Raw genomic sequence first — 25,000 nt, 5'->3', positions numbered from 1 at the left:
TTCAATTCCAAGAAAATACATTGAAAAAGCTACAAGGTGGCTTTTTTCACATTACAGCTTTCTTTGTTGTTCAGCCGGCGGCGTTTCTGGGTGTTGTTGATAAATGGCTTTCGCTTTACATAGTAGAGTTTTAACTTGCACTTACAGATGTAGCAACCAACTGTAGTTACTGACAGTGGTTTTCTGAAGTGTTCCTGAGCCCATGTGGTGATATCCTTTACACACTGATGTCGCTTTTTGATGCAGTACCGCCTGAGGGATCCAAGGTCTGTAATATCATCGCTTACGTGCAGTGAATTCTCTGAACCTTTTGATGATATTACGGACCGTAGATGGTGAAATCCCTAAATTCCTTGCAGTAGCTGGTTGAGAAATGTTGTTCTTAAACTGTTGGACAATTTGCTCACGCATTTGTTGACAAAGTGGTGACCCTCGCCCCGTCCTTGTTTGGGAATGACTGAGCATTTAATGGAAGCTGCTTTTACACCCAATCATGGCACCCACCTGTTCCCAATTAGCCTGTTCACCTGTGGGATGTTCCAAATAAGTGTTTGGCGAGCATTCCTCAGTTTTCTCAGTCTTCTTTGCCACTTGTGCCAGCTTTTTTGAAAATTCCAAATGAGCTAATATTGGCAAAAAACAACAAAGTTTACCAGTTGGAACATTAAATATCTTGTTATCAGTCTATTCAATTGAATATAAGTTGAAAAGGATTTGCAAATCATTGTTTTTTATTTACCTTATACACAACGTGACAACTTCACTGCTTTTGGGGTTTGTAAAACATCTGCCTTGTTTTTAATGAACACTTAGGCCTACTACGCCATATGGTGGTACTTGGGAAGTCAAGTGTTTTCCGAGCTGGTACTTTGAGAACCACTGTTGTAAATAATATGATTTTAAGTGTTTAAAATGTGAAATATGGGTCTTCATTTGTACTATACTATTGTATTATGGTGTGTACCTAAAGTAGAAGGTAAAAAAAAAACCTCGGGAGTAAAAGGTGAACCTTCGAAAACTGACAGAAGACGTGTGATGGATGGTTGTCTCCCGGGAACTATTGGATTTTAACACTTTGTGCCAACTCTCTCAGAGTGTAACGGGCATATCACAGCAAAGAGAGACATTTAAAGTGTGAGCTTCATGCTGCACATTTACTTTAGTGTCTTTTCATTTTACTGCAACAACACTATACTTCTGCTTTTTTGAGTATTTACTATATGTCTCCTATATGCACGTTATTGTCCTGTCCACCAACCCTACACATGGCTTTATTTGACTTGCACACAGTCTGGGGATTAATGATGCACAAAAAAGGAACTGGCCCCTTTTAGGTGTGACATTTAACCCCAACAGATGTGTTCTTCACTAAGGAAATCATGAGAAGACTCCAACACCATAATAGTGTCCATAAGATCAAATAAACTATATGAATTATATCCATATATATATATATATAAATAAACAATATGAATTATAGAATTATATATATATATATATATATATATATATATATATATATATATATATATATATATATATATATATATATATATATATATATATATATATATATATATATATATATATAATTCCATAATTCATATTGTTTATATATATATATATATATATATATATATATATATATATAATTCCATAATTCATATTGTTTATTTGATCTTATGGATATAGATATATATATATATATATATATATATATATATATATATATATATATATATATATATATATATATATATATATATATATATGTATGTGTGGGGGAAATAAATCACAAGACTATTTCATCTCTACAGGCCTGTTTCATGAGGGGGGTACCCTCAATCTCCTGACGATTGAGGTTACCCCCCTCATGAAACAGGCCTGTAGAGATGAAATAGTCTTGTGATTTTTTCCCCCCACACATACATATATTGCGCTCTACTGCAGTATCGAGCACTATTTTTTGGATAACCTTATTAAGACATATATATATATATATATATATATATATATATATATATATATATATATATATATATATATATATATATATATATAATATTATAATTCCATAATTCATGTTGTTTATTTATGGAATATATATGAATATATATATATATATATATATATATATATATATATATATATATATATATATATATATATATATATATATATAAATATATATATATATATATATATATATATATATATATATATATATATATATATCCATCCATCCATCCATTTTCTACCGCTTATTCCCTTCGGGGTCGCGGGGGGCGCTGGAGGCTACAATCGGGCGGAAGGCGGGGTACACCCTGGACAAGTTGCCACCTCATCGCAGATATATATATATATATATATATATATATATATATATATATATATATATATATATATATATATATATATATATATGTTGTAATGCTATCTAGGAAATAAAAGCTGTTAAAGTTTTAATGTATCACTGTAATATCTAGGAAAATTTAATGTAATTTAATTTTTTTTACTTTTTCTGCATTTGTGAATATGTTTTTGTATAATTCAGAAATACAATATATATATATTTTCTAATCTGGCAACTAGTGAAGATAATTAAAACATTGTATGTAAAATACGTTTAATTTATAGTTTTGAAGATCCAATTTTTATACTTATCGTCATTGTGGAAGATGGTGTTTGTTTTGTGTGTGTAAAGTTTTGTATAATATTGTCGTTGAAATAAAGTTCAGAAGGAAATAAATACATTTTTAGATTCTATTTTTATGCTTTTATATTTATGTTGTTTTTCATCTGAATGACGGTATTTGTTGAGTTTTGTATGATATTGTTGATGCATTTTTTTTAAAACTTTTTTGTAATTGAACAATAGCAAAACATACACAATAAGACACTTCCAATGCTAATTATGCTGAGCAATTCCATATCAATTACAAAACATTAAAAAAATCGGGAAAAAAAAAAATATATATCCACATACTAACAAAATATGTTAAAGAAAAAATAAAATAACACGACATTTATCTAAAATAAATTAGATGTGTTTAATAAAGATAATAATTTGAGGGCTTTCCTATCATTTTTTTTTAATTTGGAATGACATTGTTAAATCATTAATCCAATGAAGAAAAAGAAAATAGTCTGTTAATATAAACAAAAAAAGTGTTTCCGGTTTAGACAATAAACGAGTGACGCAAAGTACGCCATGGGGTGACGTCACTTCCGCATTTTGCCACAAAGGCGGACGAGCATTTAAAAATATTCCAAGCTGCCAACGTTGAATTCGATAAACAGAACTTCAAACTTTACAACATATTTATTCCCATCCTGCTCACATTTCAGGTTGTTTGTTGTCTGAATGTAGTAAGCTAATTGGAATTAAAACCGCGTCATGTTGTGTTATTTGGCAACAACCGCGGACAAATAATAACTTGAGGGCTTTCCTATCATTTGACTTGTTTTATTTTTATTTGGATTAACATTGTTGAATCAATAATGCAGAAAAAGAAAATAGTATGTGAATATAAACAAAAAAAAAGTGGTTCCGGTTTAGACCATAAACGGCGCCCACCAAAGACGCAATTCGCTGACGTCACTTCCGTATTTTGCCAAAATGGCGGAGGAGCATTTAAAAATATTCCGAGCTGCCAACGTTGAATTCGAAAAACAGAACTTCAAACGGGCAGAGGAGCTTTACAGCATATTTATTCCATCCTGCGCACAGTCCAGGTTGTTGTTGTCGTCGTCTGAATGTGGGAACTACGCGAGTTAATTGAGAATAAAACGGTGTCGTGTTGTGTTCACAGGGAACGTGACGCCGCTTATTTGGCGACCGCTTACAACAACCGCGGACAAATGAAGTATTTTAGAGTGGACTTTAACGATGCTGTGGAGGATTACACCGCAGCAATACAGGCTGACGGACAGTTTGAAGTACCCTTCTACAACAGAGGACTAATACACTATAGATTAGGTAAGAAAATGAAGCACATCCGGTTTACTGTCATAAGGACGTGTCCCTAGTGGGCGCTAGATGGCGCTGTGTGTGTACTAATCCTGTGTTTTTCAACCACTGTGAGATTATCTAATTTAACCTAATTGGGTTAAAAATATTTTTTGCAAAACAGTAATTATAGTCTGCAAATTGTGTGTTGTTGTTGAGTGTCGGTGCTGTCTCGAGCAGTGGTTCTTAACCTTGTTGGAGGTACCGAACCCCACCAGTATCATATGCGCATTCACCGAACCCTTCTTTAGTGAAAAATAAAATGTTTTTTTTCAAATTCAAGACAAAGTTGTATAATAATAATAATATATTTTATTTGTAAAAAGCACTTTACATTGAGTAAACAACCTCAAAGTGCTATTGTGTATTTACATTTTTTTTTAAAAACAACAACAAAAAACAAGTAGATCAGCCAAATAGCTAAAACTAGTATGCATGTATCTAAAAAAAAAAGGCTTTTTTAAAAAGAAGGGTTTTTAAGCCTTTTTTAAAAACATCCACAGTCTGTGGTGCCCTCAGGTGGTCAGGGAAAGCGTTCCACAGACTGGGAGCGGCGGAGCAGAAAGCCCGGTCTCCCATTGTTAGTAGCTTTGTCCTCGGAGGTTGGAGGAGGTTAGCCTGTCTGGAGCGGAGGTGTCGTGTGGAGGATTTGGGGGTGAGTAGTTCTTTGAGGTAGAGGGGGGCATTTCCATGGAGGCACTGGTGGATTAGTAGGGAGACTTTGAATTCAATCCTATATGTTTTTGGTAACACTTTAGTATGGGGGACATATTCTTAGTCACAAAGACTTAATTTAGAGTTTTTTTGACACTAGGGGAACATATTCTAAGTAACAATTTAGAGTTATTTGGTTAGGGTTAGGATTAGAGGGTTAGGGTTATAATAAGGCCATGCCGAATAAGGCATTAATAAGTACTTAATAATGACTAGTTAAGAGCCAATATGTTACTAATTTGCATGTTAATAAGCAACTAATTAATGGTGAATATGTTCCCCAGACTAAAGGGTTACCATGTTTTTTTACTGGTGCACAAAATGAACCGTGCATGAACATCACCTTGTTCAAACAACAAAGCCAACACAGTGCATAAACTCACAACAAATAAAAACTCACAACAAATAAAAACACACCTGCAAATCAGTCTGACTTCTGCTGTTGCCATATCCGTAATACGCCGATAGGAAAAAGTTTTTATTTACACGACGAGTCGGGTGTGTTTTGACCACCGCCGAACCCTTGAGCCCGACTCACCGAACCCCTAGGGTTCCATCAAACCCAGGTTAAGAACCACTGGTCTCGAGCTCGGCAGAGTAACCGTGTAATACTCTTCCATATCAGTAGGTGGCAGCCGGTAGCTAATTGTTTTGTGCAGCTGAGATAGGCTCCAGCACCCCCCCCCCGCGACCCCAAAAGGGACAAGCGGTAGAAAATGGATGGATGGATGGATGTCGGAAAGAGCGGGAGGCAGCGTGCAGGTAAAAAGGTATCTACAGGACTGTCTCCGAAAATTAAGAATATTGTGATAAAGTCCTTCATTTTCTGTAATGCAACTAAAAACATGAAAATGTCATACATTCTGAATTCATTACAAATCAACTGAAATATTGCAAGCCTTTTATTATTTTAATATTGCTGATTATGGCATACAGCTTAAGAAAACTCAAAAATCCCATCTCAAAAAATTAGAATATTTCCTCAAACCAAGTAAAAAATAAAGATTTATAACAGCAAAACAAAATCAAACATTTGAAAATGTCAATTAATCCACTCAGTACTTGGTGGGAATCCTTTTGCACGGATTACTGCCACAGGCAATCAGCCTGTGGCATTGCTGAGGTGTTATGGATGCCCAGGATGCTTCAATAGCGGCCTTTAGCTCATTTGCATTATTGGGTCTGGTGTCTTTCAGCTTCTTCTTCACAATACCCCACAAATTCTCTATGGGGTTCAGGTCAGGGGAGTTGGCAGGCCAATCGAGGACAGTAATGCCATGGTCAGTACACCAGTTACTGGTGGTTTTGGCACTGCTGGATCATGCTGGAAAATGAAATCATTATCTCCATAGAGCTTTTCAACAGATGGAAGCATGTAGCCGTATTCCCGTGGTCAAGCCACTCCTGAACTCAAGACAACGGAAGAAGCGTCTGACTTGGGCTATGGAAAAGAAGCACTGGACAGTTGCAGAGTGGTCCAGAGTCCTGTTTTCAGACGAAAGCAAGTTTTGTATTTCATTTGGAAGTCAAGGCGCTAGAGTCTGGAGGAAGGCTGGAGAGGAGCAAAATCCAAGTTGCTTGAAATCCAGTGTGAAGTTCCCACAGTCAGCAATGGTTTGGGGAGCCATGTCAGCTGCTGGTGTTGGTCCACTGTGTTTCATCAAGTCCAGAGTCAATGCAGCTGTGTACCAAGAGATTTTAGAGCACTACATGCTTCCATCTGTTGAAAAGCTCTATGGAGATGATGATTTCATTTTCCAGCATGATCCAGCAGTGCCAAAACCACCAGTAACTGGTGTACTGACCATGGCATTACTGTCCTCGATTGGCCTGCCAACTCCCCTGACCTGAACCCCATAGAGAATTTGTGGGGTATTGTGAAGAAGAAGCTGAAAGACACCAGACCCAATAATGCAAATGAGCTAAAGGCCGCTATTGAAGCATCCTGGGCATCCATAACACCTCAGCAATGCCACAGGCTGATTGCCTCCATGCCACGCCGCATTGGTGCAGTAATCCGTGCAAAAGGATTCCCAACCAAGTACTGAGTGCATTAATTGACATTTTCAAATGTTTGATTTTGTTTTGCTGTTATAAATCTTTGTTTTTTACTTGGTCTGAGGAAATATTCTAATTTTTTGAGTTTTCTTAAGCTGTATGCCATAATCAGCAATATTAAAATAATAAAAGGTTTGCAATATTTCAGTTGATGTGTAATGAATCCAGAATGTATGACATTTCCATGTTTTTAGTTGCATTACAGAATATGAAGGACTTTATCACAATATTCTAATTTTCTATAACAGTCATGTAATGCTTAAACCAAAAATAAACAAAATGTGAGTGTCCCTAAGAAAAGGCATTGAAGAATAGAAAGAATGGACTTTTTTGTCTTTATATTTGCATATAACGAGATTAAGGACTCCAATTTAATGTGCGGTAGTGGGAACAAATATGGGGTAAAAATAAATTACACAAGAGGTAATAAATATAAAACTAAGAATTGAAATAAACAGACTACTATCCAATAAAAAATAATAAGCAATCCTGTACAATATACATATACAAAATACTGTACAATATACAGAACAAGACAAGAGTATCAGAGTAGTAAATTACAATCAGTGTTGGATGTATTGCACTCAAAGGGTAATATTGCACTGTAGGGTATTAGGGTAGGATATTGTATAGGGGTGAATTATTATTATAAGTTAGAGTTCAAGATGGTGACAGCTTTGGGAAAGAAGCTGTCTCTGAGCCTGTTTGTTCTGGCTCTGATGCACCTGTAGCGCCTGCCCGATGGTAGAAGGTCGGAACAGGTGGAAGCTTAGGGAAGGCTATGCAAAACGAGACTAAAACTGAAATGGCTACAAAGTAAACAAAAACAGAATGCTGGAGGACAGCAAAGACTTACTGTGGAGGAAAGACAGCGTCCACAATGTACATCCGAACATGACATGACAATCGACAATGTCCCCACAAAGAAGGATAAAAACAACTGAAATATTCTCGACTGCTAAAACAAAGTAGATGCGGGAGATATCGCTTAAAGGAAGACATGAAAACTGCTACAGGAAAATACCAAAAAAAAGAGAAAAAGCCACCAAAATAGGAGCGCAAGACAAGAACTAAAACACTACACACAGGAAAACAGTAAAAAACTCAAAATAAGTCACGACAGTACACCTACTTTGAGACAAGAGCTATGGTGATGCGTGCTTGGTTATGCTTTAAAGTCAAATCCAACAATTGCGACAAAGACTTTTCAGAATCAGATTCGTTTTATTGCCATTGTTTGAGAACGGGTTCACAAACTAGGAATTTTTCTTGGTGCAATCGTGGAACATAAAACACATATAACACAGATTTGGTAATAACAAGAGCTGTAACTGAGCTATCAGATCTTGTTATAGACTTAGAAGGAATTCTAGGGAGCTACTGTTAGGAGTTATTGTTCATGTTCCTGATGGCCGAGGGGAAAAAACTGTTCAGGTGGCGGGAGGTGTGGGTCTGGGTGTACCGTAGTCTTTTTACTGTCAACTGAGTTTTTTTTATTGATTTCTGTTGATGGTGTGCCTCTGGATTTATTCAACGCAAAAAATGTGCCTTGGCTGAAAAAAGGTTGAAAAACACTACTAATCAACATCCTATGTAGACTTACAGTGTCTGCAAGGTGTAACAACTCATCATCTTTGATTGAAATGTCTTACAGGTTTCTTTGACAGCGCCATTCGGGACTTCCAGCAAGCTTTAAAGCTCAAAGAAGATTTCGAGGATGCCAAAGTCGGCCTTCAACGCACGCTCCTGGACCAACAGAACAAAATAAACCGAGGATATTGACATCTGTGTGCGAAACTGCAGTCTAAATGTATCTGGCAGGGGAATTTGTAAGCCTTCACACGCCGCTTGTGTAGGTAAACACATCCGTCATCTTATTAGGTAGGAGACTATCCCAGTTGACAGGTCATCAGTCAATCACAGAGCACGTATAAATACAAACACAATTCTAGAGCATTTATATCAGGGGTGTCAAACTCATTTTAGATCGGGGGGCCACACGGAGAAAAATCTACCGGACTGGTAAAATCACGGCACGATAATTTAAAAATAAAGACAACTTCAAATTGTTTTTTTTTGTTTAAAAATAGAACAAGCACATTCTAATAATGTACAAATTATAATGTTGTTTTGTTTTTTCTACACTTACTGTGTTTATTTGTTGTTATTTATATTTTCTGAATAAATGATGTGATAATGTTCATCAGTCAACTCATTGGTGTTCATTTTCAATCTATCAAGATAAAAAAAAAATATATCAAAATCAAATTACAGGATGTTATTTATGTAGTTTGCTCATTTTCCTCAACTGGTGCACTAACGTTTTTTTTTTTTTTTGTTTTTTTACATATGTAGCATCATCTACAAAGATACAAAGAATTGCTATTGCGACATCTAGTGGACACATTTAGAACAGCGGTTTTGCTTTCAACTTGCAAAACAGCCGTACGTTTGACACTCCTGATTTAGAGGCTAATATTCACCTACTATACAGTACAGGCCAAAAGTTTGGACACACCTTCTCATTTCAGTGCGTTTTCCTTATTTGCATGACTATTTACCTTGTAGATTGTCACTGAAGGCATCAAAACTATGACACCTGTGAAGCGACAACCATTTCAGTTGACTACCTCTTGAAGCTCATAGAGAGAATGCCAAGAGTGGCTATTTTGAAGAAACTAGAATACAAAACATGTTTTCAGTTATTTTACTTTTTTTCGTTAAATACTTAACTCCACATGTGTTCATTCATAGTTGTGATGCCTTCAGTGACAATCTACAATGTAAATAGTCATGAAAATAAAGAGAACGCATTGAATGAGAAGGTGTGTCCAAACTTTTGGTGTACTGTATATGTTTTGGGGGGATATAGAAGGAACCTGGACATATCCTTAATGTCTTTGTATGTGAGCCAGATGTGATGACGACTAGTCCACTGTGATACAACATATAATATTTAATAATCTAAACATTCATAATTTGGATTTTCACAGACTGAATGGGAATGTGCCGATCAATCGGCCACCGATTAGTATCAGTGCATGATGGCCTTTGCCCATTTATACATTTTATTGCAGATCCTCATTGGCTGACAAGCAGCTAGCAGCTGATTGTGTGTCTCCATGTACAGTGTGGAGCAATCACCTCCATTATCCCGTAATATTATCACTGAAGGACGAGGCTGAACATATTACACACTGAGGAGGAGAATAAGGAGCTGGTTTAAATATAGTTCTGATGATAAACTGCCAATAGCACTCCACATGGATACATTGAAAAAGGTACAGTTAATACGTGGGATTGGTATCGGTACTGGTATCAGCCCATCTTACTCAAGGATGGTAGGAATCGGCAGCATAAAAACCAGAATTGAATCGAGAATGTCTCCCAAGTTCCAATCTAATTCCATTAATAAGAATCATGGTGGAAAACAGAATGTACAATTGCAGTTCCAGTTATAATTGAAGGAGGTAAAATTGAAATTTCTAATGATAATTATGGTGTATTCTAGAATCATACTTTACTGTAAATTCCTTACATTTTATATTTCGATAAAATATTACTACCATGAACCTCATGTGCATATTTTAATCACAGCAAATGTTTGTTAACAATTATTGAAGCATATTCTACCAAACAGATCAATCGATTTTGTGTATTTCCAATTATGGAAAATGGTGGGAAAAATACCAAAATTGAGAGAATTTGTGTTTAATTTTAATGTTTGTGTATTTAACCAAACGTTTGTTAAACTTGATACATTATACCTGTTATTGGCTGTAAGGAATTTAACCAAATTGCAGTTAATTTAATTCCACTTCCTGTAATTCCCATTCAACATCCTGTGAGGTGGAGCCAGTTTTTTAAATTCTTTAAAATAAAATAAAAGATTTTGCCATCAAGACTGATTAACTGGTCGATGATTTAACAATAACATTAAAGTAATTGGAAGAAAATATTTTAAAAAGTTGGATTGACGTGAAAATGTAAAAGGTTAATCATATATTAAAACAGAACCTACCCAGAAAAAAATGCTGTATATAAAAAGTTTAATTAAATTTTGGGGTGTTTAAAAAATAATGAATTAAAATAAAGAATAAAGCCGCCTTGGCGGAGGTATTAAGTGTCAAAGCATGATGACAAAATAAGATGTGTTACAACCATCTGTGGATAAATGTCATGAATAAGGTGGATCACACAACACATTTAATGTTAAGTATTTATGTTGTGTACAATTTGTATTTATAATATGTTGTGAAAAGGAAATTTCATAATTTTTGGAAGCTCATCTTGTATTTGACTTTGTTTGTAGGGTTAGGCGCAATAGGTGTTCAACTTCAGCCTAAACCCTTTCGGTCTGCAACATTTTTAATTTATGAATGTACAACTGTTTGTTTATTTTGTTGACCATTGACCAAAGAAATAATAATAAATAATAATAATAATGAACAATTGTTTTTTTCTTGGCAGTAACCTTGTTTTTTTTTTTACATGAACAGCAATGAACATAATAAATACAAAACAAATGTAAATAACAAAAACAGCACCCATGTGTTTGCCTTTTGTACGTTCCTAAAAGGATGGAGAGGAAATATGAATAATTTAATATTTTTTAATAATATTGATCATCATCCATCATTTATTTTTATTCCTTTCATGAACATTCATGTATACACTGCAAAAAGTCAGTGTTCAAAAACAAGAAAAAAATAACTAAAAATGAGGGGTATTTTATTTGAACTAAGCAAAATTATCTGCCAATAGAACAAGAAAATTCGGCTTGTCAAGACTTTCCAAAACAAGTAAAATTAGCTTACCTCAATGAACCCAAAAATACCTTAAAATAAGTATATTCTCACTAATAACAAGTGCACTTTTCTTGGTAGAAAAAAAAGAGACCTTTTTGCTCAAAATGTTGAAAAATATTCTTAAATTAAGAAAATGCTAGTGCCATTATCTTGACATGATTTTTTTTTTTTCATGCTTGAAGTAAGAAATTATTACTTTAAAAAAGTAGTTTTATACTTGTGAGTGTTGATGACACAGCTTTGCATAAGTTGATATTCTAGTTTCAAGCATGTTTTACTCAATATAGGTCATCAAATCTCAGCAACAAGCTGTAATATCTTACTGAGATCATTTAGGACCAAAACCCTTAAAACAAGTAAAACACTCTAACATAAATCTGCTTAGTGAGAAGAATTATCTTATCAGACAGAAAATAAGCAGATATCACCCTTATTTGAGATATTTAATCTTACTTAGATTTCAGTTTTTGCAGTGCACAAGCCAGGTGCAGTTGACACTTTCATTGTTTTTTGTTTCTTATACATTTCCATGATCAGAAAGGAGCAGATAGAAGAATAATATTATATAATAATATTGATAAATGTGAAAACAAAAACAACTCGATAAATGGCATCAAACCAAGACAATTCTAATAAAACAATAGACTAAATAAATAAAAGGAACATGGAAAAACCATGTGAGTTATATACGGTCTTATCCTCATATCTTTTAGAATGATATTTTTATACTTTTTCTGAAGCTGCTGAATGTTCAGTCATTCTTTCACCTCATCACCATTAAGGCTTGTAAAGCCTATTTTTTAACCAAACTCAATAATTACATTTAGTTTACCTCAATAATGAAAACATTTCATAAGACTTCTTACACATGTGAAAAACTATCTTTGTGAGGAAAAAATGTGTATTTTATTAATACATTTTATACAATGTTGAACTAGAAAGCAGCATAGACAAGTATTGTGTACCTGTGTGTGTACATGTGTGTGTACGTGCAGGTGTGTTGATTACCATTACTGACGGCGTTCACCTGTGAGCTGCAATTAAGGGCTGTATAAAACATGTGTGTAGACCCCAATGAGGCAGTCAGCCCTTCACTTCACTTCAGAGTTGGTGGCATTTCTGCTGTTCTAGTGCCAAGCTCTGCTAGTGATTGGAGTTCTGTGACTTGCTTTTTTTTTTTTGTCCGTGTGGCTTCGCTCCCACTGACTGCAGGATGAGGAGTCTTGGGAACATGTGAGTATATTTGGTTTTTGTGTTTTTTTGCCATGTTTTCCCTGTCTAATGTGTCTTGTTCCCAGTTTGATATGGAGCCTGCTGGCCGCAGTGTTTCAGACTGACGCTTGGCCTAATTTGAAAGCCAATACAGAGTCACGTAAGTAGTTTTATTTCTATTTTTTTTTACTATGTTAGTTCTGTTGACTTGGTTGACCAAGGTTTCTTTCTGTACCAGGCAAAGGATTGAAGTCTGAGTGCTTGGATAACGTGATGAGACTAACACTGGATGAGGCCCTTGCTGTGGGCAACCAACTTGAAGTAGAGGCCATCAGTGAGTGTTTTAACTCTTGTTTTTATTCTTTATGCTCAATCTGACCTTATTTGGGGGTAAACTCTCTTGTGGTTCCAGATGGCACACAGCACATTGTGCTAACACCCCCCTTGGCTGCTCAATGTGGATACAGCATGGAGTCTGACCCATGGGGTAACACCAGAATCTACACCTCGCTGATGGGCTGCTATGTGAATAACAAAGTATGTCATTTGGGTTAATATGTAGATTTCCTGCTAAATTAAACTTAAAACATGCACACATTAGCCCAGTCTTTTAACATACTTGCAGTACTGCACTATTTTGTAGTTTACACCTGGACTTGTTAAATGGAGGCCCATAGATGACATTAGCCTGACTTGTGAAATTCAGCACTAAAATCTTGACTAGTACTTTGCAGTTGGCTTAAATGACAGCGCCCTCCTCCAAAGGATCTGTGTTTAGCAAATTTGTATTGCTTGCAACTAAAAGCCTTCGATTGGCATGCTGAACAAAATGGTCTTGCTAATGTTAAATCTTTGTGGCACCAATTTAGTGTTTAATTTTACTCTTAACATGCTACATCTGTAGCACTGACAGCTTAGTGAGTATTTGAATGCGGTCGTCCCTCGCCACACTGCAAAGTCAGTGTTCAAAAACAAAAAATAAATAAAAATGAGGGGTAATTTACTTGAACTAGGTAAGCATAATTATCTGCCAATAGAACAAGAAAATTTGGCTTGTCAAGACTTTCCAAAACAAGTAAAATTAGCTAACCTCAATGAACCCTAAAATAAGTATATTACTAATAAGTGCATTTTTCTTGGTAGAAAAAGACTTTTGCTCAATATGTTGAAATATTCTTAAATTAAGCAAATGCTAGTGCCATTATCTTGACATATGATTTTTTTTTTTTCATGCTTGAAGTAAGAAATTATCACTTTAAAAAAGTTTTATACTAGAGTGTTGATACAGCTTTGCATCAGTTAATATTCCAGTTTCAAGCATGTTTTACTCAATATAGGTCATCAAATCTCAGCAAGTTGTAATTTACTGGGATAATCTAGGACAAACCCTTAAAACAAGTGAAACACTAACTAAAATCTGCTTAGTAAGAAGAATTATCTTATCAGATAGAAAATAAGCAAATATCACCCTTGAGTAGTGATGGGTTGATGAGGCGTCATGAAACGTTTAGACACATTGCAAAACTGTGATACTGTGTCACTAAATACTGACATCTGCTGGACATTAAAAATCCCTACAGGCAACCTATGGACCGACTCAACTGATACTGATTTTATGACCTAGTATATACAATAATATAAACCAAATCATTGTATTTCATATCTTCATTTAAATACAAATATATTTTTATCTTTTTTAGATAGTCAATAAATGTCAACATGGAAATCTAAGAACGTGCTGTGGATGAGGATGCTTGTGGACTGGGGATTTAAAAACATTTTTAAATTTTTTTTTACACTATTTAAAAAAAAAAAAAAAAAATTTCCAACGTATTAAATTTTAGACGATTTCTCTTCTTAGTTATTAATTCAATTCTCCGGCTGTAGAAAAGACCCGCTCATAGAGGCGACAGTTTGCTTATCGGTCACGTGACTTTCTAAAAGCGGTACGCGCACCGACACAGGGTTTTGCTCTACGAGGTCGACTCATGCGCCGATGCATCGGTGTTGCCGGACCCATCACTACCCTTGAGATATTTAATCTTACTGAGATTTCAGTTTTTGCAGTGCACATCTCTTTCACATTCAGAAAGTTGTAAATTGCTTTTTGATTTAGCTCTGAAAATATTCCAAGTTACTACATCCAATAAATGAAGAGTTCTACTGCATTACTCTTGGCAACTAGAAGTAGATTTGGCTATGCATAAGACCCTCAGAAGTAGTTTGTTTACATATTAAGATAATGTCTCACTATTGTATAACTACATTTTCAATATTATATTCCAGGTGTTTTGTATAAATGGCAGTGAAGCCAATTCAAAACTGCAATGCTACTTCAGCATTAAAAATCAAAAACTATTAAATGTTTCAGTAACTTAATCCTGGTTAGTGTCTGAGTTCAAACCCCGACCGAGTCATACCAAAGACTATTAAAAAAAAAATTAAAAAAAATGGGACCCATTACCTCCCTGCTTGACACTCAACATCAAGGGTTGAAATTGGGGGTTAAATCACTAAAAATGATTCCTGGGCTGGACTGCTCACCTCCCAGGGGGTGATCAAGGGTGATGGGTCAAATGCAGAGAATAATTTCACCACGCAGAGTGACAATCATTGGTACTTAACTTTAATAGTATGGTAGTCTCTTGAAATACAGCTGTAAATGGTGTGCAATGCTAAATAAGCAGTACCCCGATGAGCTTTTGACTGGCTGCAGCATGATGCTATATTAAACTGAAACTATTAAAACCTGCTTCACCGATTAATTACATTTGTGCAGGAACAAATGTGATCCATGAGTGCATTTTGGTCCAAAGTAGAACCAGCAAACTCCTGCACAGCTCACTTAAGCTTTATGAAAGTGCCTTGCTTACTATAAGATCCATTTTCAACGGTATGATCTCTTGCAGGATGACACCACCTTTAATGTTGGCCTCAGACTTCAAATGTACAGCCAGAGCGTGTCTAACGTGGTCTCCCATGATGTGATGCAAACATGCCACTACACCCACTGGGCTGCCAGAGAGGTTCTTTGTGACAGGAACTACATGGAAGTATGTGGCTTTTGCGCTTACCATCCTATCGTCTTTAAGGAGAGATCAAATTAACTGTTGTCCTTAGGTGTCCCATTACATGGCCGCACCTGTTCAATCTCCCAAGGGTGACGAGTACGCCACCAGCGCTGTAGGTAGAATGTGACTATTTGTTTTTTTGCACTTCATGAAATTAAATCCAGTTCTTGCCAGGCCTCTGATGTGGAGCACGGAATCTGGAAGATGACCTTCTACACCCCAGAGCCGGTGGTCATGATGACCGGCGAGGCCCAACAAGCGGGTTACAGCGCCATGGCCACTCCTAACCGCCTGGTTGTGCGAAGCCCATACAACACAGCAGAAACCTACTCTGAGGATGTAAGTGGTGCACTAAATCTGTTGGTCGCCTCCTGGCTGACGCTAATCCATTTTAGGTGGCTGGAGTCCCCATGGAAGTTCTGAAGGTCAGCATCTACCACAAGACCCCTCAAGGTTTAACTGTACAAAACATGGCAGCGGCTTGTCCCATTGGTGAGTTTGTTCACACAAGGATACGTTTCCTCGGCTGTAGCTCACTTTTGGTTGAACTCTTTAAACAGGCGGCGTCCTTTTCACCGATGACACCATCTCTTGGCACGTTCCTCGCCGTGTGACCCCCCTTCTGGACGGCAGCTTTAAAATCCTGGAAATGCACATGGGCATCAATGGGCAGCGACTGGACCGACCTGAAATGGCCGCTCGGGGCTACACTCTGTCTGCTACAGACTTTCACATTGTCGTGGAGCTCCCTGTTGGTAGTCCTCTTGGCTACAACAAGGTTTGATTGCCCTACATCGACTGTGCAGGACTACAGATTGCACGACTTACTGTAAACGTGTAATTGCAGAGCCATGCCCCAGATTACCAATACCACATTACCTACTCTGTGGAACCCATGCTTGAGATCCTGTGGCAGACGGATAAGACCCAAGAAGACACCAGATACAAGATTTTGTTCCCCATCACCACCCCTCTGATGCCCAGGCCTCCCCAAGCTGTTGACTGTAAGTCCAATATGTTAACAACCTGTTTGTGCACATAACAAGCCCCCTTTTTAATTTTTAGATACCAATGCTGAGGAGAGGTTGTTTAATGTCAATGTGGGGACCTTCCTTGATGACGTGGAGCTGAAGAACATCACTTTCTCCATGAACACCCTCACTCTTGAAGAGTGTGAAGCTAGAGGCTTTGTTGTCCAAGAGCACAGCCATCCTGGTGGCACAAAGAGCTTTACTCTGCAAGTCCCCTTCGACGTCCCTGAAGTCATGAAACACGTAGGTTTATAGAACGCATCTCCGGTATGTACTCAAACATGGCTGAGTCTCATCTTATTTGCAGAATCCTGAGCCCCTGGTTACAACCTACACCCTGTCTCTGGTCTTTGGCTTTATGGTTCACCCTGAACAGGCGCTATTTGCTCACCCTGTCAAGCTGCATGCCTCTCTGCAGGATGTTGGTAAGTAACTCGTGTATTTAGGACATTGACTGGCAGTGTTGGGTTAGTTACTGAAAAGCGGTAATTAGTTCATTTCAAAAGTAACTCAGTTACTTACACCAAAAAGTAATGCGTTACTGTGAAAAGTAACTTTTTTTTTTTTTTTTAAAGTTCCCATTAATGCGCTCTTAGCCTTCATTTCAGTACTGTTATAACACTGGAGAATAATACAATCTGTTGATCAAATTGACATACATTTGCATCACTGAACTCTGCTAAGCAATGTGGTCTACAGACAAAGGCCAATTAGTTTCTGGCCAGAACAAATTAACAAAACTATTTTAAATAGCTGCAACATAACATACAGAAGTAACAGCATAGCTGTAAAACAAGAAAGGCATACACAAAGCCTAACCAGGCATTTCCTTCAAGTAATTCTGACAAAATCATGTCTGAAGCTCTGAACACCCTACACATTTCCCCAGTTTTAGTTTAGAGATAAGGAAAGATTAGCCTGGCCCACTAGCATCCCTCTTTGTTTGAACTTTATAGTCTATACATTTAGAGTGATGTGATAATTAAACTCTAGAAGTCTAGAATGAAAGAGTATATAAGAATTGACAGCAACGTTCCCTCTAAGGAACGCAATTGCGCACTGCTCAAGCGTCCTCTGCGCACGGCAAATCTATGCTACGCATCAAATAAAAAAATAAGCGCATAACAATTTTCGACACGACAGAACAGTTTTCGTCCTCGTTCAAATATTGTAACGTCTGTTGAGACGCTTGGAGGACATGAATTCCATCCATCACTTTATTGTCGGCCATAAACACATCACCAAAACATTAGTAAAAAAAAATGATATCTCGCAAAAGGTCATTTTCTGCAGTACAAACCAGACCAAAAGCAACTTTGTTGTTTCAGCAGCCGCTCGCTCTTTCTCGCGCCAACACAAGCACTTAGCCAGTGATACGTTTACAGCCACACAAAGTCGGACAACTCCAACACCACACAAAGTGTAATTCCAGGTCGTTACTCTATGATTTACCAATCAAATGTGTGCTTATTCTAGTGTCATTTATTAGGAATCTTATTTATAAATATTCATTAAATACTAATTTAAAAATTTTTTTACAAACCGGAAGTTGCAGGAATGTACACGATCCCCTGCTTACATCTCATTGTGCAAAATGTGAATGTTTTAATGGGAACTAAATGCAATGTCTAAAAGGGGTACAAATTATTTCCAAAGCAGGACCTCCACCCAAACAAAAGTACACAGTTCATGAAAAACAATATTTTTTGTCATTGTAAGTGGGCTTAAACACTTATATTAGAAATGGAAATGACTGCTGTCATTTGATTATAATAGAATGTTGTATGTCTCTGTGTTGGCCTTGCGATGAGGTGGGGACTTGTCCAGGGTGTACCCCGCCTTCTGCCCAAATGCAGCTGAGATAGGCTCCAGTGACCCCGAAAGGGACAAGCGGTAGAAAGTGGATGGAGATTTAACTTGTTATTTAGTCAGGTTTGGGACAGGTGTGCTGCTGGTGTAGCCAGTGTTCACGTCTGATGTTACTCACATGGGCTCCACTGAATGCTCGGAGTTTTTGTTTGCTCACACATGAACAATTAGAGGGAACATTGATTGACAGTGTGTGTGTGTGTGTACCTTCAGTGCTGAATGATGAGCAGAGTTAATCCTTAAGTGGTGGAGGTAAAGTGTCATTGGAGTCTCTATCTCTCTTTACTAGCTTCGTCGAAGCATGTTGCTTATGTAGCTTGTTTCAGCAGATTTGAATTGCTGTTTTGGGCAGTAGATGGGATCTTTGATCCAAAGCACAATTTACATTTAACTAAAATGTTTTCTGCTCGACAAAAGAAAAGTAGTGAAAATATCTCCATGTTAGCAGACACACACAGAGCGCATGTCTCTCTTCTCCGGCTTGTGACACAAGAATCAGAACGATGACACAGCAGCGTGCCGATAAAACACTTTATACTACATAAAAAGTAAAGTAACTCATAATGTAGTAACAGTAACTGAGTTACTGAATATAAAAAAAATAACAACGCGTTAGATTACTAGTTACCGCCGAAACTAACGGCGTTACAGTAACGCGTTAGCCCCAACACTGACTGGTATGATCACAACTCAATGCTAACGTGTTTGTCTTTCTCAGTTCTCCCCACAATTACAGGCTCTTGTGATCAGAACCTATTCTATGTCCAAGTCAAATATGGAAATCAAGGCAAGAACTTCCACACTGTTGTCGGCTACCAGACCATCACCCCCGAGCTGGCCCCAGCTTTCAACTTGCAAGAGAATGAGACCCACCTCACCCTCATGGTGCCCTTCGATGACAAAGTGACTGCATTCGAGGTAGGCATTCGAGGTAGACTGGGATACAAGAACATCAATGCAGACCATAGCCACGTTCTCTAACTATCTTTATTTCAGTACATAACAGCCGACGCAATCAGGGTCAGACTTGACATGCTGCTTTGGGAGCCAAACAACAACTGGGTGCTTGGTGATCTCTATCTGTGCTGCAACTTCCCTTTGAAGACAACTGGTAAGTAAAGCTACAATTATGACTACTGTAGTCTTTGCTACACCTAAAATATACAATGGAGCTCTGTCTACAGTAAATTGTGATGTTTGGTGTGCACAATTAATAAAGATTGAAGAGTTAATTCTGGCCAATGCTTCGAACTCACTATTGTGGGGTAAATGGTGACTTTTTCCCTGTCCAGAGTGCCACCCCAATGGAACTATGACTGCACTGGCCGTCAAGGTGGAATCTGTTCCCAACCTCATTCCCAACTGGCTGACTCTAAAGGACAAAGCCTGCAAGCCAGTCTTCAGCGATGACCGCTTTGCTTACTTCTCTTTCGGTGTCAATTCCTGTGGAACCACAAGATCGGTAATTGTCTTTTTCAAAGTGCCACAAATCATGAGAGTTCTCAATTAAATGTTTCCTTCAGTTCTCTGACAACCACATGCTGTACCAAAATGAGATTGGACTCTATTACAACAACAAAGGAGCCTCTTACACATCACCTGTAGATCCTGAGTATAGGTAAGCTGTCATGTATCATCTTACCTGGGACATTTATTAACTATGTACTTTCCCATAGACAATCCATCTCCTGCTACTATGCTGTCAATGAGACTCAGACTGTTGGCTTTGGCTACAAATCTCGCAGCACTTACCCTGCAGCTGAGGTTGGCTTGGGACTCCTTGCTGTGCAAATGAGGCTCGCTCAGGGTAAGACTGTATCACATGTTTGTAGAGAAGACTGCTTCTGAACTCCTTATCCCTTCAGATTCATCTTATGAGCTCTTCTACCAAGCTGAAGACTACCCAGTAGTGAAGTACCTGAGAGAGCCCGTGTACTTTGAGGTGGAGCTGATTCGTACTGATGATCCTTACCTGGAGCTGGTCTTGGAGAACTGCTGGGCCACTGCTCATCCAGACAGAACATCTCTGCCCAGCTGGGATATTATTGTGAACACGTAAGCTTATCCCACAATCTTCGCTACACTTTTCCACACTGCACTAATGTATATTTCAAATGTTTAGCTGTGGTAACCATGACGACAGCTATGTAGCTCTCTTCCACGCCGTGATGCCTGACCAGAGAGTCACCGTCCCATCCCACATCAAGCGCTTCTCTGTCAAGATGTTCACATTTACCAAAGACAACGAGGTTCTTAAAAATGAGGTAAAGCCCATGCCCTGGTTTTTGAACCATCCCGGTGCTTGTTACTAAAATCTCTTCTGTTCAGATCTACGTCCACTGTGATGCAGTGATCTGTGACACAAACAGCCAAGCTGACGGTACCTGCAGAGGTCAGTGTAAACATCCCAACCCCCGTAACCCTGCCTTCCAAGGACTGAAAAGGGGTAAGTAAAACTCTTGCCTGAACTAAAAAAAAAATGCTGTTGACTAAAAGTTTCGTCTTGTTTTCAGCGCAAAGAAGCACAGATTCAAACCAGCGTAGACAAATCTCATCTGGACCAATTATGTTTCGCCACCTGTAAACTCTGAATAAAGTATTTAACTGAACTTTGCTTTTGAAGTATTTTCTAATCTGGTTTTAAACTACCGTATTTTTCGGACTAAGTCGCAGTTTTTTCTTAATTTGGCCGGGGGGTGCGACTTATACTCAAGAGTGACTTATGTTAAAAATAATTTTACACATTACTGTAAAATATCTAATTAGCTCATTCGCGTAAGAGACTAGACCAGGAGTCGGCAACCTTTACCACTCAAAGAGCCATTTTGACCGGTTTCACAAAAAGAAAACCATGGGAGCCACATAACATCTCTGAAATAACACTGCATCAATTTTTTTTTTTTTTTTTTTTTTTTACAAAAATGCGGAAATATTCATTTAAAAGTGGCGCGAATTTGAGTTTAAATAAATCAACCTGTCATTAACTCAGTTTCCCCTCACTTCATAGTGTAAGGTAGAGAGCCCCTTTAGTGTGTCGGTATCCATTCCACTTCATATAGAAAATGCCCATATCACTCAAAATCCAGTTCATTTTCTCTGCGACCTTGCTTGCGGTCCTGCAGGTGTACGCAGAACGTGAACGGATGCAAAATAAACTTTTTTTTCAAGAAAGTATTAATCACTGCTTGTAGTAAAATGTATTAGCTCCACTTTACACCAGGTCTGTTTGACAAAGTTACATTCCTGCTCCAAAACAATGCTGCTAGTTAGCCTGAAATGTATCATGAAGGTCCTTGTTATTTATAAAGTTAAATGTGCAATTTTTTTTTTTTTTTTTTTTTTTTTTTAACCATTTGCAATCTTTGGAGTTACTTCCTTCTGGCGCATCAGCTGTGTTTCTCACTTTACACATGAAGAACAGGAGCTGAGCTCATTCACGTATGACTATCAGTAGATAATAACTCCACAACCCCTATTGACCTTTAAGAGTCAGGGCAGAAGAGCACATAAAGTGAGAGGGGAGAACCCTCTACTGCAAAGATGAGTAGGAGAATGATACCTAAAAATAAATATTAAACTTTTTTTTTTTTTTTTTAATGGCTTGTCGATAAGCCATTTGTTATTTCTGGGTGGATCATGTTGACTATTGGTCATAATTGTCAATCATTCTGGTGATATGTAAGGATATATATAAAATTGTATTTGTAATCTACTTTACATTTGATTCCAAATCTCAAAGTGCTACAGAATTACAACCATTGGCGTAATAAATAAATGGCTTATCGATAAGCCATTTGTTTTATTTTATATATGTACATATATACAATTGTGCTCATAAGTTTACATACCCTGGGAGAATTTGATTGCATTATGATTGATTGTAAACTGTTTACTCTTTTTAAATCAAAATGACAAAGTACCCAAATGACCCTGATCAAAAGTTTACATACCCCAGTTCCAATCCGCACCTGTGACCTGGTTGTAATTAATGTGTATAAAAGGTCAGAGTTTCTGGGCTTCTGACAGACCATTGCATCTTTCATCCAGTGTTGCACATATGTTTCTGGATTCTGAGTCATGGGGAAGGCAAAAGAATTGTCAAAGGATCTGCAAGAAAAGGTAATTGAACTGCATAAAACAGGAAAGGGGTATAAAAAGATATCCAAGGAATTGAGAATGCCAATCAGCAGTGTTCAAACGCTGATTAAGAAGTGGAAAAGCACATTTTTCTTCAGGTGCCTCCTTATTGTGCATCTTGAAACAGCCACACCACAATTTTTCAGAGTCCTGTATTTCAGCTGAAGTTATTTGGGGATTTTTCTTTGCATCTCGAACAATTTTCCTGGCAATTGTAGCTGAAATCTTTGCTGGTCTACCTGAATCCCTCATTTTCCACTTCTTAATCAACGTTTGAACACTGCTGATTGGCATTCTCAATTCCTTGGATATCTTTTTATACCCCTTTCCTGTTATATGCAGTTCAATTATCTTTTCTCACAGATCCTTTGACAATTCTTTTGCCTTCCCCATGACTCAGAAACATCTGCAACACTGGATAAAAGATGCAATGGTCTGTTAGAAGCGTGTGGGTGTATATATATATACACACACACACACACACACACACACACACACACACACACACACACACACACACACACACACACACACACACACACACACACACACACACACACACACACACACACACGTACGTATATATGTGTGTATCAGTGACGTGCGGTCACTAGAGGCCATCATGGAAAGAAAAGAGAAAAATTAAATTGTTATATGTATCCAGTGATTATACTAAAGTTATTTTCCATTTAACTTCACCAGTTTTAGATTATTTTTATTCAAAATCGCTGAATTTTCACATTTGCCGTTCAAATACTGAGAAGAGACTGTGCGGTGATCAGCAGCCAGTTGAGGCGCGTCACTCAGTGCCTCAACATGGACAGACTCTGCTAACTGCTGGCCTGCTGTGCAGTGAGCCCGTATTGCTATATGAATTATATTATACATTTCCATAGTTTAGTTAGCTGAGGTATATAATGTACAGTGTATTTTGTCAACTATGTGTGTAAAGTATTTCTTGTGCTGAGCGATCATAAAACTGCGAAGACGCACTGGCTGAGGCACGCGTAACCACGCCTCCTGGTGCTTAAGACACGTTCGCCGCAGACTGCACCCACCGACGGGAACGCCACACCAACCAAAGCCCAAACCCAAACCCTCCACGTGTAAGACCGAATCCACCCAAAAAAAAGTCACTTAACAAGAAGCCAAAAAGTGCAAAAACATTGCTCGCGCCGGAGGAGCCGTGAACGACTGCTGGGACACTACATTAGGTACACCTGCAGACTGCAGCACGGATTTCATATTTCATTCATTCACAACTCCTCCACACCGAACACCACTGTACCCGCACTTATAAGTAAAGGTAAGACCATAATGTTTTTTTTATTAAATGTGCTTTTTTTGTGTGCTACAGTTTGTATGTTTAAAGTTAAGTTAAAGCAGGGGCGTCACTAGCTTTTAAGGACAGGGGGGGCCTTTGCCCCCAGGAGATGCACAGGATGCGAGCGAATGTTACGCACGAGCACAAAGCTTCACAAACGGCTAACAAAGACTTAGAAATTATTCATTATTTTTTTTAAATGCACGGGACGAAATGAAATGCTCCCCGGGACGATGGCTTTTAACCATATATTTTCTTTTTCTTTTTATGTATTCATTTTACATTTTATATTAAATGTCTTGGTTTTTCCTCCCTCTGAAAAATCCTATTAAATGTTTAACAAGCCATCCTATAATAAAACAGCTATTAATGTAACAATACAATAAAACAAATATATTTAATGATGTTTTTTTTCATTATTTTAACAATAGGCTAATGTATATATATGTATATAGATTCTACAAGAAACACAAAACTTAAAAAATAAATGATTTACAATTGCACACACAAGGTTTTGTGCAGCTTCACTCATTGTAAAGGAAGATAAAGTGCTTCGTACACCTGCAGGACCGCAAGCAAGGTCGCAGAGAAAATGCGGGCTGGAATTTGAGTGATGTGGGCATTTTCTATATGAACAAGTGGAATGGATTGGATACCGACGCACGAAAGGGGCTCTCTACCTTACGCTACGAAGTGAGGGGAAACTGAGTGAATAATAACAGGTTATATGATTATTTATTTAAACTCATATTTGGGCCACTTTATAA

General features: G+C 37.5%; 2 protein-coding genes across 2 annotated transcripts; both read left to right on the top strand.

The window, feature by feature from the left end:
• The first annotated feature begins 3,568 nt into the window (after positions 1 to 3,568).
• On the top strand, positions 3,569 to 11,174 carry ttc32 (tetratricopeptide repeat domain 32). The gene is made up of 3 exons (XM_061987360.2): positions 3,569 to 3,735; positions 3,813 to 3,979; positions 8,436 to 11,174. Exons 1-3 carry the CDS (start codon positions 3,620 to 3,622, stop codon positions 8,561 to 8,563), a joined length of 411 nt encoding a protein of 136 aa, XP_061843344.1. The 5' UTR covers positions 3,569 to 3,619; the 3' UTR covers positions 8,564 to 11,174.
• A 1,479-nt stretch (positions 11,175 to 12,653) lies between these two features.
• On the top strand, positions 12,654 to 21,381 carry LOC133623891 (zona pellucida sperm-binding protein 2-like). Its single transcript, XM_061987359.2, has 21 exons — positions 12,654 to 12,822; positions 12,888 to 12,961; positions 13,040 to 13,135; positions 13,214 to 13,338; positions 15,711 to 15,854; positions 15,922 to 15,984; positions 16,047 to 16,211; positions 16,268 to 16,364; positions 16,433 to 16,650; positions 16,720 to 16,876; positions 16,938 to 17,146; positions 17,211 to 17,328; positions 19,491 to 19,690; positions 19,769 to 19,883; positions 20,065 to 20,234; positions 20,296 to 20,390; positions 20,449 to 20,579; positions 20,638 to 20,827; positions 20,895 to 21,036; positions 21,101 to 21,218; positions 21,286 to 21,381. The coding sequence occupies exons 1-21, from the start codon at positions 12,803 to 12,805 to the stop codon at positions 21,354 to 21,356; spliced, it is 2,718 nt and encodes a 905-aa protein (XP_061843343.2). The 5' UTR covers positions 12,654 to 12,802; the 3' UTR covers positions 21,357 to 21,381.
• The last annotated feature ends 3,619 nt before the right edge of the window (positions 21,382 to 25,000 follow it).

This window comes from Nerophis lumbriciformis, linkage group LG26, assembly GCF_033978685.3.
Source record: "Nerophis lumbriciformis linkage group LG26, RoL_Nlum_v2.1, whole genome shotgun sequence".
NCBI classification, from domain to species: Eukaryota; Metazoa; Chordata; class Actinopteri; order Syngnathiformes; family Syngnathidae; genus Nerophis; species Nerophis lumbriciformis.
Note: the sequence above shows the minus strand (reverse complement) of the source record. Positions and strands in the feature narration are given on the sequence as shown.